The sequence below is a fragment of the Corythoichthys intestinalis genome, chromosome 5 (genome assembly GCF_030265065.1).
Source record: "Corythoichthys intestinalis isolate RoL2023-P3 chromosome 5, ASM3026506v1, whole genome shotgun sequence".
NCBI lineage: Eukaryota > Metazoa > Chordata > Actinopteri > Syngnathiformes > Syngnathidae > Corythoichthys > Corythoichthys intestinalis.
In genome coordinates this window covers 56,199,395-56,214,527 of record NC_080399.1, presented here as the reverse complement: position 1 = coordinate 56,214,527, position 15,133 = coordinate 56,199,395, and the positions used below count along the sequence as shown (strand labels likewise).

Sequence of the window (15,133 nt, the reverse complement as noted above, 5' to 3'; positions counted from 1 at the left end):
GGGGGCGAGTCTATTGACCAGGACCCGAGCAAGGGCTTTTCCTATGGTGGGCAGGAGAGAATTGCCACGGTAATTCCCGCAGTCTGCCTTGTCACCCTTTTTAAAGATGGGGACAATCAAGGCATCCCTAAGCTGTGCAGGGATTTCCTCTTCTTTCCATACTTTCAGGAGCAGCGCATGGATAAGCTTCAGAAGATCAGGACCGCCATTTTTCAGGACTTCTGCTGGGATACCGTCAGGTCCAGCATCCTTGTTGTTTCTCATCTTCATGATGGCGTCCTGTACTTCATCCAGGCTTGGTGGTTCTCCCATGCTGTCCTATATGGGCTGTTGAGGAAGTCGATGAAGAGCCTCCATCTCATGAGTGGTGTCCCTTTTTAAGAGGTCCTTATAGTGCTTTTTCCACCTATTGTCAATTGCCTCCCTGTCCTTCAGAAGCAGGAGCCCATCATTAGAGCGAAGGGAGGTTAGGCAGCGGTGGCTGGGGCCGTATACTGCTCTTGTGGCATCAAAGAAACCTCTTGTTTCTCCAGAGCAAGCTGCTGGATCTCGAGAGCCTTCTGTGTCCACCACTGGTTCTTTCAGTTTCCTAACGAATGTTGGTACAGCTGCCTTCGCTTTGGCATTGGCTGCTTTTTTAACCTTGCAATGGATGTTGTTTTGTCAGGTGACAAAAGTTTTCTGTTTGATGTTGATGAGCTGTTGGATCTCACTGTCATTCTCGTCAAACCAGTCTTGATGTCTCCGCTTTTTGTGACCAAGGATGCTTTTGCAGGAGTTCATGATGGTAGTGGAAAGTATACGCCAATGTTTTTCACCATTGTCTGGGTACTGTCAAGCCAGTACTTCTCAAATAGTGGGGCGCGCCCCCCCAATGGGGCGCAGAGCGATGCCAGGGGTGGCGCATGTGACCTCGGGGAACATGCTCTTTTTTTTTTTTTTGCCTTACTAGAATAAAGTGTACTTGCACATCCATTCAGTGGGTGGCAGTGGCGCTCTCATTTTCAGAGTGTGCGCAGTATTTTTTAACTAAGCAAGAAAAGAGATATGAAGAGCTGTGCGCCGTTTTTGAAAGCCGTTTTCCAGACAGACTCACGGCAGCGACCCACTGTCTTCTCCGGTTCTCCCGTGTCCGCCCGAGAAGTGCCATTTTCGGCTTGGGATCATCACGACGACCGCCCTCACTTATGGTTCTCCCTGGGCCGCCGAGCATGCGCTTCTCTCGGGCCGTTTGCCTTTGATTTTAATACAGTGGGAGATGAGGAAAGACCACTGTTTACTGTGTCTAAAAATGATTATAGCGGACAGCCGAAAGCCAAATCTATTGAGACGCCACTTAAAGACATTAGACACCAATCTCATTGATAAGCCGAGTGATTTGTTTTTCAGCGAAAACGTGCCGAATATTGCCAACAATTGTCTTGCTTTGTCAGTGCTATATCAGTAAACCAGTGAGCACTGTTAGCATGCTCAGTGAAAAATAACCCCACACCATTGCAAAGGAGGTGATTCTGTGAGCAGCAAAAATAAAAACTGTCCTTCTGCACAAAGACACTCTTTTTTTCTTCTATTCAGTTTTGTTTTTTCGGTGAAATTTTTTGGCATATTGTCCTCATGAGTTAATGTTTCTAATCTATTTGAATTTGTTATTATTTACTGATTTTATTACATTTTATTTTTCAGTATCAAATGGGTTAAAATGTACCTTGAGTGTATTTTAACAGTTTGGATGTGACTTTTTTTTAATTCAGGCAAATTGATACACGTTGTCTTTTCTGGTACAAACAAAACACTGTTAATAAAGTTATACTTTATTATAAGTTGATCTAGGTTACTTTTTTTCTTTAATAGAAAAAAAGGACACAATGTTAGGCAGAGGCATACTTATAATAGTATTTTTATAGACAGTACTATTTATAGTTGCGGCAGAGAGTTTGGGGGGGGCGCGAAACATTTACGTCTTCCTTGGGGGGGGGCGTAACACAAAATAATTGAGAAGCACTGTGTTAAGGCAAGGTTGCCTTTAGCGTATCCTGCAGCTGTTGTTGGTATTTAAAGTCATCCAACAGCACAGTGTTAAACTTTGGCCGGCTTTGTCCTTTCTGCAACCTTCTTTTCAGCATTAAGCGGATAGACATGATGGAGCGAATGAGGCGGTGGTGAGTCCAGCAGTCATCTGCGCTGGTCATTGCTCTGGTGTTGAGGACATCACGGTGGTCTTTAGAGTGGACTATGATGTAGTGAATGAGATGCCACAGTTTGGAGCGGGAATGCATCCATGATGTTTTAAACTTGTTTTTCTGATGGAAAAGTGTGATGGTAGTGACCAGGCTGTGCTCTGAGCACTTGGTTAGCAGTAGTATGCCGTTGGAGTTTGTGTTTCCAACCCCTTTTTTCCCCAGCGTGCCGCTCCATAGGTGGTGGTTTCGTCCCTCTCTGGCGTTAAAGTCTCCAAGCAGGATTAGCTTGTCCTCCTTTGAGACTTTAGATAGTAGTTTGTCCAGGGCATCATAGAATGCCTCCTTTGCTTCATCCTGTGCATCAAGCGTTGGGGCATAGGCACTAATGACGGTGGCCATCAGACTGCTGGCAAGCATCATACGAAGGGTCATTAGGCGCTCGTTGATTCCCACAGGGAGTTCTTGAAGGTGGTTGATGAGGCAGTTCCTAATAGCAAAACCCACACCATTGATATGTGGCTCATTTGCAGGCTTTCCCTTCCAAAAAAACAGTATACCCGCCTTGTTCCTCCTTCGGGTTTGGGAGAGTGCTGCGATGTCGATCCGAAACTTCTTAGCTCTCTGGAGATGATGGCAGTTCGCCTTTCAGGTCGCTTGCTGGCTTGGTTGTCCGTGAGGGTTGTCACATTCCAGGTTCTAAAATGTAGTTTTGTATGTTTCTGACCACGTGGTGGTGATCTCTCTGGATGCTGTATTCCAGACAGGATTGTGTGAGGCAGGCTATGTTTGAGGTACCTTTTCTAACCCCCTCCCCTACTGGGGTGAGCAGAGTGGACCTGAATAGGGATGCTCAGTCATGGATGCAATTGCCGAGAAGCTCTTTCTGCCTCAGTCCAAGAGCTTGACCGACTGTATCAAAAATCCATCGCCTGTGTGCCAGGTTGTGGCTAAGAAATCCCAGACTTCACTGTCCTGTCCCCGTTACTATTTCCTGATCGCCACAGGGCTTTGTCTTAACTAGGATGTAAAATGGATCAGGTTCCCTTCGGGAGGATGCCTGCGCGTAACGTCTATTTTTCGTGGCAAGACTGATGCGGCTGCAGCCACCACACAGTCCTTGGCAGGCAGAGAGGGATCTAGGTCCAGTGGCAAGGACTCCATGACGACTGGAGACCACTCTCTGTTGCAGCCTTCATCCGCCTTCAGTGACGTTGTGACACATAGTGTCATCCTCCGCCACTCCCGTTGTTGAGGTATTTGGATCGCTCTTAGTCTGGGACCTCCCCCTCAACCTTACCGCCATTGGTGACCATACCCCGACGGCATTGATAAGCATATGCTTCTCCCGTCTGCCCTTGTCTTCTTCTTTGGTTCTTTCTTCCGTCGGGCAAATCATATCACATTTTGTAATTGTCAATGATTGTCAATGACACCGATGAGGATGACAATAAATATTTCATTCATTCATATTTCATTCATTGCTCTCAGGATCATTGGAACACACAAGGTTCTCCACCGCGACAAGGTGGCGATCCATGGAGAACAAACATAACACATTAAAAGGGTTGTGTCTCACGCAGGTTTAAAAGCCAGTAGTGAAACAGATTTTTGGGGGGTTAGTTTTAGAGATGGACAGTGATGGGCCTTTGATATTTTTATTTTATATTCACATTTAATTGTGAATAATCATTTCTGTGTGTGAATCATCAATCGCTTTACACACGCATTTTTAAATGGGCACTTTTAAGCAAAGTAGCAAACTAATTACTGCCACTCTCAAGAACACATTGCACACTTTTAAAAGGGGATTTTACAGAAGAGTACTGTGACTCTTCGCCAATAATATAGTGAGAATAACAAAATGTCCCTGTCAAGCACAGGTCCCCGAACAGGTTGTGCAACCCAAACTAATTGTGTCCCCAGCATAGCATAGGCAAGCTAGGCATTTGCATCGGGCAGTAGAATTACGCCCATCATTACTGTTAATAAATGTTAACATGAAAATTGTGTTAGCTTGTAACCTGTTGACTCCCTTGCTACTACATCAGTGTAAATTAAGTGTAGTGTTTATCCCTTTCACCTACACCTACAGCACTTGTGTGAGTGTGGGTTTTCCACACAGGCTCTAAATTGTTATGAACACCATAAGGTGGAAATATCAGGTAAAGTGCACTTTAAATCAGACTTTAATGCACGGGGCGCAACTTTTAATCACTCGTTTCAGGTTAACAATAAATAGTGACCGACGTACACCCTTTAAATTGTGAAAATACAATATTTACAAAATATACAAAGTTTAAAAATATATATTGTCATTTTTGGGTTGGTTACTAGCTTGAGGGTCATTGCAGAATTGGAGGACATCTTACAGGACCTTCCACACTTCAGATTTCATTTAAACCACATAGACAGTAGAAAATACTAATACATGCACTTTCTGAGAAAATTTAGGTTGTAAAACACCAAACCAAACCCTTGATCTGTAAGCTGCCCTAATCAAGCCTTTGATAGTTTATTACTTACGGTAATACACACCCCAGCTTCCACCTCTTCAACCTATTGCCCTCTGGCAGCTGCTACAAGGCCATACCAGTCAAAACAAACAGACTGAACGACAGTTTCTTTTTCTAAGAGCTGTCACTATACTCAACTCAAATTTGCACTGAAATATCACTGTTATTGCACTGCTAATGCCACAACATTGCCACATGCATCTCACTCAGTAATATGTTCTCAGACATTTGTCTAAATCTACGGATTGCATATGCAATATGCACTTCACAGTTACATTGTAACATTTTTGCACTGTTACACAATATTTACACTACTATCATATCAAGTCATATCTGCTGTACTGTACCTCTACATCCCCACTTGGTGCTTGTCACTTATTCACTTTATTCCCAATCTGTGTACACTGTAGCTTGTGTTTTTTTTTTTTTTTTTTTTTTTTTTTTTTTAATTATCCTTATTGTCAGGGGTGCACATATTTTTTTTGCCCAGGTTCTCAGAGGAGGACCTGGAGATGTGACTTGGTCCTCATTGAGCTTGAGAGCCGACCCGCCTGATGCGATACAATTATGACAAGCTTTACTTAGAGCCAATTACCTTTAATAATTATATAAACAATTAACGCTTGATTAACATCAACTGGCACAACAAAATTGCCATTACTTTGAAGTGAAATGTAAAGAAATAAACATAAAAGCACTAATTCAAAATAAAGGGCATTCATATGCGGCTCCCACATTAACTCCAAGCCTTTGTAAAAGTTGAATGTCCTCCTCATAATAGCTCATTGAACGTGAATGTTTAGCTTTGTGAAATGCGAGCAAAAACACGTTTGTCAGTGCATAGCGCTGTTCTTCAATAACTTTTTTCTGCCACTTGTCCATAGGGCGAGTTGGGTCCTGTCTGACATCGATAGTTTGCTTAATTGCCACATGCTTTGTTTTTTTCGTGCTTTTCAAAGTTTGGATGGCTAAAATTCTTTGACCCTACATAAAATGCGCTGCTCTTATTAACGACATTGGGATTCTCATGGCAAATGTTGCACCGCATTTCCGTGCGAGCATCATTTGCTTCTAGCCATGGTACCTCCTGCAGCCACTTTTCAGCAAAACTCCTTTTTTTCCGGTAGCTCCGGTGACGTCTCTGTCGTCTGTCTGTCTTTTGACGGGAGTAGGGGAACACGGAAATAATTACTCATTGGGGCCTGCCTCTTTGACATTTTGAGAAGTGATTTTCTCGTGTCCGCCGCAAATACAGTGGTCAGCCATCGGTACGCAAAAGCGTATGGAAGCCGTTGAGGGCCAGCGCGTTTGTCTACGTCCAGTACGCATGCGCGCATGCGGACCACTTATGTGCACCCCTGCTTATTGTCCATTTGTTCTATGTGGAGCACAATATGGCGAAGCTTTAAATCTTGTTGTACTCTGTACAATGACAATAAAGGCTTTCTATTCTATTCTATATAGCAGAAGGTAAAGGCTTATTTTCTAAGAATTTTTAAACCCAAATGTCCTCCAATATTGGAATGACTCTTGAATTAAATTTACTTGGAATTTACTAAGGACTTGATATATTTGATTTTTACTGCAGTAACGCCCATAGTTATGACTTACACATACGTGACTCACTCGGGTGATTGTTTCTAAATGAGCAGATGGTACATAATATACCAAATGAAAGGGATGTGATACGAGAAATGTGTCAGTTGTCATTCAATACCCCATTAAGAATCGTTTCCGCAGATGTTCACACATTCAGGGCTGAAATCAGTCATAGTCTCAGACCCCTCACAACCAGTTGTTCAGCTGTCATTTTTAGTCACACGCCTTGTGAAGCAAGGTGTCAGAACATCAATACCAGGTAGGTACACTAAACACTGGCAGCCAACACAAATAAACTGAGATAGCCCACAAAGGAACGGTGGTTCTAGGTAGGATTTATACACAAGAAACATTAAAGGGTACCACGGTTAGAAAGACATGTAGTTCATAAAAAAATAAATGTTAGTACGAGTTATAATAATTTGATATTAAAACCCCTCTAAATATTTTTGTTTTAATAAAATTTGTAAATTTATTTTAACTATTAGGTCACCATTGTTATTGACGTAACTATTAGGTTGCCATTGTTATTGACGTCGGAGGGCGGTGACGTCACATGGACACGCTTCCGGCCTTCCACCGTGTCACTCTGCCCTTCCAATTTGAACCCGAGTGGAACATTAAGGTGAAGGACAGCAAAAGGGAGTCGAGTAGTGTTTATGTGTCAAGTTCGCTAGTGACAGCACTCCCCTGCTCTAGAGTGTTTGATGTCAGAAACTGTTTGCAGATCTTCACGGTAAACTTTTGTGTGATCCAACTTATTCCAATATTATTATGGAGATAGTTAGCATCCAGAGTTGCTGTGTGCTTTACATATGATGGTAAATGGTGTTATACTTGTATAGCACCTTTCCAGGCCCTTAAAGCGCACCGGAGCAACGTGGGATTCAGTATCTTGCTCAAGGACACTTAGACGAGTTCATCAGGGTGGAGAATAGAACCCACAACCTCTGGGTTGGGGGGGGGACAACTACTCTACCACTGAGCCACGCCACCCCATGATTAGTGAAACACAGCAGTTTTGATCATTATTGCTGGTAGCCCGGGGCCGTGCATCACAACACACTAAAACGTTTGCCTCTGCCGAGACGCCTCATGGCGTCTAATGACGTCTTACCTTATTCTAGTCACGTAAAAGCTGATATCCAGATTTTTGCTCATCCTGCCCGTTGCTTCCCAGTGAATAAGCAACACGTAAAAAGAATAAATGTATTAATGCCCAACAGATTATAATGACGCCTTATTTTGCACATTGAGATCTAAAAGGCAGAGAAAGGCAAGTGGACACAGCGTTCATTGGACCACGCCGTTTATTGGCATAAGCTTCGGCAAATCCTTTACATCAAACATAATTATATTATAGTGAAAATACAACTAAAATAATAATTCATATCTCTCAAAAAAAATAATGTTCACAAAAAGAAAAGCGCTACAAGTTGTATGAATAAGGACCTATTCTCACACGGTTAAACAACAACGCAAAGAGAACTGGCATTCACAATCAAGATATGCAAAATACACATAAAACTTACTCAGACTTTGGTAGAACTGTAAACATTTTAGCAACTCGTTTAGCTCAACAAATACACTGGATGGCAATATCTAGTCACAATAAACAAACTATGACGCTGGGAGCCATTATCACCAGTCTTGACCACACTCAATGAACGTGAGGTACAATGAACCCGCAGTAAAAAAAAAAAAAAAAAAAAAATTTTTTTTAAAGAACCCGCAGTACTGCATCAATCGAGGGACAAACACACTCATTGGCTTGATCTTTAGTTAATTTAAAACTCGCCATTTACACCTTGTGGTGTATTTAAATCACTACCTTAGATAGTTAGAGTGACACTGTGGAAGTACGGCAGGGAGCCCATGTGACGTCACCTTCTGCAACGTCAACAATGGCGAGCTATTAGTTTATTTTTTTATGTGAAATTTTACAAATTTTATTAAACGAAAACATTGAGGGGGTTTTGATATCAAATTATTATAACTCGTACTAACATTCATCTTTTAAGAACTACATGTCTTTGTATCCGTGGTACCCTTTAATACCGGTAGTAAACGTCAATACTGTCAGTCTGAAGTAATTAGAGTAAATCGCACTATTTATTATTGTGAGAATGCTCTACTCAGTGCAGTATAGCACAATTTGGCTCATATAAGCTTAAAAGACTAACCTAAAGATGAAAAGAAGAAAGTGAAAAGCGCCCATGTTTCTAATTAGGTGACGCTTTTCCTATATCGTTTATCCTCATAAGTGCTGTTAATAACAGTGTTAGAGTATAACGGTGTTTCCAACGGCGTTATTTTTTTCAGTAGTGAATAATCTTAGTACTTTTCCCATCTTTGCAAACCCATCATTATTACTGAGGATGTGAATGGTAGCGTTACTACAATTTGGTTGAATGGAGTACGAGTGGTCTGATTTTGTTACACGTCAGCTGCCTGCCTGGAGAGAGCAGAGCGGGAGGGGGGAGGAGGGAAGGGGATGTTGAAGCCTTTGCAAACGCGATGGTGATTGGCTAAGCGGGAGGATCATGCATGCTCTGGAAAACACAACAAGGCAGCCATAATGGCGACGGGCCAGGGAATTTTAAAGGTAGCGTTTTCAAACATGATTTATATTTACTATTGTTACTTTACGTAATATTTAAGAATAGTGTTCTGCCTTAATAGGCCTAACATATAACATGATTTCAGAGATTTGCACTGGTTAATGGACAGTTTACATTTGTGGATTCTTAACAGACTGTAATATAATTCATCCAAATAAATATCAAATATTCTAAAATACTGTTTTTAGTGTTTTTATTTTTCAATCAGTTAATATAAACATTTTTTTATGTGAAAGATGTTATAGAATGTATAATGTAATAACACATAGCAAATGAAAACTAACATCAGTTACTAGTAACTAATTACTCTTATAATGAGGTAACTGAGTTACTAACTCAATTACTTTTTGGGAGAAGTAATTTGTAACTGTTACTAATTACTTTTTTAAAGTAATATTAACAAAAATGATCCTCATGAATTTTGTGTATGAGAGTCTATTCCAGATGGCTCTGAGAGGTGTGTTTATCTGGACTGACACTAATCCATCACAGGGCACATCATGCTTACTATCATTCCATATTATATGCGTGTAATATTGAAATGAAAAACCGCACAGTAGTAATCAAGTTCAGGCTACTCTAGGCGAGTACCACTTTCTGTCCAAGTCAGGTTTTATGATAATGCCGCAAAATATATAAGACTGAAGTAAATCATTCTCTGCAGGCTCTTGAACTGCTGACTCCAGCCGTTCCTGCCAATGCGGCCGCCCGAGCCAGAGCTCATGTGCGTCGAGGCTCTGCTTTCTGCCAGCTGCAGCTCTACACGGAAGGTCAGAAATGCCACACACTTTGAGTCTGACTAAGCAAGTCATACATGAAAAATACTCAACAACCCATACATTGAAAAACAACTTCTCTCACTCGAGTTCAGTAGAAATGTTAAACACTAATAAAGTACTGTTACACAAAAAAGGGACTATTTTTGTCAATTCCACAAATTATGGACTATCGGTTATTTACCAGTTGCACTTGCTGAAGACACTAATTGTTTACCATTTAAAAAGGTCATCCAAATGATTTAGTCTTTTTTTCTACTAAATCTAATTTCCAATAATAATCTGGCTCTTCCTACTACTATTTTATGTGAGTAATTAAAACGGTTACACTTTTTAACATTTACCCATAGATTATATCAGATGGCAGCAATCCAATAATTTTGTCCAAATGACACTATATTACTTTTGTATAGTTCTTTATAGTGTTGTGTGATATGAGTTGGAAAAAAATATTCTTTCACGTTATTGGCCAGTTTATATCACGATATTGATATGCCACAAGTTAATAATTTTTTTACTATTTTGCAGCTCCTCAATTTATTTTTGTATTGACATTAAACACCTGTCACAAATGTCAAACCCATCAAGTACCATATTTTCCGCACTATTAGGAGTATCGGAATATAAAGCGCACCTTGAATGAATGGCCTATTTTACCCGTCGGTGTTATTTGTCCATACTCTGGCTTTTTAAAAGTTTTTTTCCGTGTTTCATCAAAGAAAAAGCATCGGAAAAATTACACTAGGGAGCTAATATTTCCCCAGGGTAGTAAAAAACATACAAAGATCAAAATGGCACCATGCTGCAATTTCTAACTTATTGCAAACAGGTTGGGGAGATTTGTACTAAATTCTTGTAATAATGGCATGTTCCGGCTCATAGACTCCCATTATACAGTACTGTGCAAAAGTTTTAGGCAGGACACCTGCCTAAAACTTTTGCACAGTACTGTATATATATTTTTTAAATTATTAGATTTATTAGGATCATGGAAGCTTCCACTTGGGGAAAATATATACATACAGTATATCCTGTATATACATAATATAATAAAAATATACAGTACTGTGCAAAGGTTTTAGGCAGGTGTCCTGCCTAAAACTTTTGCACAGTACTGTAAATCATAATTTTTGATATGCTGTAAACCTGATGTGTTATAATTAGGGCTGTCAAACGATTAAAATTTTTAATCAAGTTAATCACAGCTTAAAAATTAATTAATCGTAATTAATCGCAATTAATCGCAATTCAAACCATCTCTAAAATATGCCATATTTTCTCTGTAAATTATTGTTGGAATGGAAAGATAAGACGGATATATACATTCAACATACTGTACATAAGTACTGCATTTGTTTATTATAACAATAAATCCACAAGACGGCATTAACATTAACATTCTTTCTGTGAAAGGGATAGAAAGACTTGTAATTCTTGAAAGATAAATTTGAGTACAAGTTATAATAATTTTGATAGTTTGTATATTGTGACTAAATATTGCCATCTAGTGTATTTGTTACGCTAAACTTGTTTGAATAGAGTATTATTTTGCATAGCTATTTTGATTGGGAATGCCAGATCTCTTTGGATTGAGCACTTTTCTTTTTGTGAATATTATTTGATTTTTGAGAGATAAGAATATTATTTTTGTTGTGCTTTCACCAAATGATACTGTAGCGACTTAAATGTTCTTAACTGCCCAAATGCATGATGGGAATTTGAGCAACCATGAGTCACAGTGGTTGCTGCAAATGGTATATCTTCTCTGCGTTAAGTACAAGACATGGTGTTAAGAAAAAGATCATCTCCAATTATTCTTCCCATGTCGCATGCTACAATAATTATAAAAGTTGTGGAAGAGATGCCACCGCTTATTCCATTATATAGCGCGGCTCCAATAAATGCCTGCGTTACCAATTCGCCCTTCTTGGTAATTGGCGGTGCTATGGACTGGTGATTTATGTTGGCTCATTGTCGTCGGTTGGCTCGGTTCGTCCGATTTCCTCCTGAAGAAGACGGGGGCATACATATAAACACCGAGAGGCGTTGGATGGCTTGATGTGGGTACTTTTATTAACAAAACAAAAGCATGTGGGGGACACAGCATTTTAAGCATTTTAATCTCTACTGTCTACTCTCTTGCTCCCTCTATCTGACTCGCTCGACCACTTTCTTCCTCACTGCTCAATCTGACAATGCTGGTCACATTGAAAATAACAGCAACTCCCTTGGCGGGTGCCGGTAACACCTGCGTCCACTCCACTTGCTTGTCTCTGCCCTTAGCTCTCAATATACTTCAAACGGCGCCATTGTAGTCTGTTCGTGGCAATGCTTGAGTGGGTCTTTCCGCGCATGCGTTTATTGCATTAAATATTTTAACGTAATTAATTTAAAAAACGCGTTAATTTTGACAGCCCTCATTTTTATATTAAATTGCCTTTCAAGATGACATATTCTATGTGTTGGATTTTATCAAGTAAATTATCCCCCACAAATGCGAAACTCCAGTGCGACTTATATGTTTTTTCCTCTCCTTTGGGCATTTTGTGGCTGGTGCGACTTATAGTCTGAAAAATACGGCACTTACTTGGAAGTGGGGAAAAAGAAGCAGCCTTACCCCTGAGGGTCAGTGCTGCAGCTCGCTCATTTTTCCATGAGCGGAGGAACAGACGTCAGTGTGATCCATCAGAAAAGCTACTTTACGTGCAAAAAAAAAAAAAAAAAATTGGTATTTATTCTAAATTCATGTTGTGCATTGCTGAAATGTCAGTACCAAATTGATATTAACAAATCAATGTTTGCAATTCTAAGCAACAACAATTTGTATAAAATTATAATTTAAAAAACAAATGAAATAAAAGTGCAAAATTGTGCTTATTTGTATTTTTATATACAAATTTAAAAAATATTTCAACATATTTTTGATAATAATTGCTTTCAGTTTTCGGCAATAGGCCTTGGTTTTGGTTAAGAACTTTCATTTTGGTGAATCCCTAATATTTAGTCATCTCATTGTTTTCACAGGATTACAAGAATACCAGACTGCGTTGAAGATTGACCCGAACAATGAAGCATTGCAAGCAGACACACAAAAGATTCGGGAGATCATACAAGGCAGTGCAGAATAGCCTCTCCCAAATTTAAAGCCCTGATGTTAAACTCTCACGGTTTTTTTTTTTATCTGGGGATTTGCATCAATTAACTCAAACCTCCAAAGATGGAACCTGGACTCTTTTGAGTTACAAGTTGCCGAGTGATACAATTTATTTTCAAGTTTGTGATCCCAAATTTGAATTACAAGCAAGGTTCATACACTGCTGGCCAAAGGTATTGGCACCTCTGCAATTCTGTAAGATAATGCTCAATTTCTCTCAGAAAAGCATTGCAATTACAAATGCTTTGGTAGTAATATCTTCATTGATTTTGCTTCCAATGAAAAAACAGAAAAGACACACAAAACTTCAAAAATGGGCTGGACAAATGTATTGGCACCCTTTGAAAAATCATGTGATGCTTCTCTAATTTGTGTAATTAACAGCACCCGTTACTTACCTGTGGCACATAACAGACGGTGGCAATAACTAAATCACACTTGCATCCAGTTAAAATGGATTAAAGTTGACTCAACCTCTGTCCTTTGTGTGTGTACCACATCGAGCATGGAGAAAAGAAAGGAAGACCAGAGAACTGTCTGTGGACTTGAGAAGCAAAATTGTGAGGAAGCATGGGCAATCTCAAGGCTACAAGTCCATCTCCATAGACCTGAATGTTCCTGTGTCTACCGTGCGCAGTGTCATCAATAAGTTTAAAGCCCATGGCACTGTGGCTAACATCCCTAGATGTGGACAGAAAAGAAACATTGACGAGAGATTTCAATGAAAGATTGTGCGGATCAAGTTCAAGCTGTCCTGCTGTCCGGGGGTACAACAGTGTCAACCCGTAGTATCCTACACCCAGGAAGACCCCACTTCTGACCCAGAGACATAAAAAAGCAAGGCTGGAGCTTGCCAAAACTTGCCTGATAAAGCCAAAAACGTTTTGGAAGAATGTTCTCTGGTAAGATGAGACAAAAGTAGAGCTTTTTGGGAAAAGGCATCAACATAGAATTTACAGGAAAAAGCGAGGCCTTCAAAGAAAAGAATACCCTCCCAACATTCAAACATGGCGGAGGTTCCCTGATGTTTTGGGGTTGCTTTGCTGCCTCTGGCACTGGACTGCTTGACCATGTGCATGGCATCATGAAGTCTGAAGACTACCAACCAATGTAGGGCCCAGTGTGAGAAAGCTAGGTCTCCTTCAGAGGTCATGGGTCTTCAAGCAGGACAATGACCCAAAACACACTTCAAAAAGCAATAGAAAATGCCAATACTTTTGGCCAGCAGTGTATAGAAGGGTTTTAAGTGTGGGGATGGGAAGAGCAACAAATTGAGCAAAATACGAATAGTCACAAAAAAAGCATGTAGTCATGTAGTAATTGGCTGACATCACTCACAAGGTTACACCAATTAAAAGCCCACATTTATACTACGACAGCTTTTGTCTGAATGTGTGGAGATAGAAGGGAGTCTTTACAGTCTCATTCATTCATTTTCCATGCCGCTTTTCCTCACGAGGGTCGCAGAGGTGCTGGAGCCTATCCCAGCTGACCACGGGCAGTAGGCAGGGTACACCCTGAACTGGTTGCCAGCCAATCGCAGGGCACAAGGAGACATACAACCGTTCTCGCACACACTCATTATTATACACAATTTAGAATATTCAATCAGCCTGTTTCATGCGGGGAGAACATGCAAACTGAACATGCAAACTCCACACAGGAAGGCCGAAGCCCTGGATTGAACCCTTGATCTCAGAACTGTGAGGCGGACGTGCTAACCACTCAGCCAAGTGCCGCCGAGTCTTTACAGTCTCATTTATCGAATTTTGACAGTATATTTTATGATTTACCAGTTTCTCTAAAAATAAATAAATAATGTTTAGGAGGGCCTTGACAGATTGGTGACCTTCCCTTTCATTGAAATTGAGTGATGTGCACATATATTGGCATGTGCTGGTATCAGATTCTGATGGTATGATAACCTTAAGCCAAAATTTCACGGTATCACTGTATTGAAAATGACAGCTCTAAAATGTGTTACTTTGAGATATCTGGGTTTAAAAAAAAAAAAAAGAAAAATTCAATTGAACAGGATTTTTATTTTTCAAAACATATTGGCAAATTGGAACATAAGTATAAAGTTAAAATAAATTTTAAAAAATGACAAATAAAAATTGAAATAATCTAAATAAAATAAATAAAAGCAGTCCTTTAGGTGAGCTTAAACCCACAGCCACAGCTCAACATTATTAACATCATCCATAAAGAGCATGTGTGTATCATCGTTACATTAGACACTCTCTTTCTTAACACAGACAGTTGCCAGAGAGAAAAAAAATGCGTTTTA

At 40.0% G+C, this 15,133-nt stretch overlaps 1 protein-coding gene across 2 annotated transcripts in view; it reads left to right on the top strand.

Annotated features, from left to right (window-relative positions):
• Positions 1 to 14,631, top strand: part of dnaaf4 (dynein axonemal assembly factor 4) — a 29,996-nt gene extending 15,365 nt beyond the window's left edge. For both annotated transcript variants that reach the window (XM_057835916.1, XM_057835917.1), the window contains exons 9-10: positions 9,578 to 9,683; positions 12,714 to 14,631. In XM_057835916.1, the coding sequence (XP_057691899.1) occupies positions 9,578 to 9,683; positions 12,714 to 12,817 (210 nt within the window). In that variant the 3' untranslated portion in view covers positions 12,818 to 14,631. The remainder of the gene's footprint in view (positions 1 to 9,577; positions 9,684 to 12,713) is intronic.
• The last annotated feature ends 502 nt before the right edge of the window (positions 14,632 to 15,133 follow it).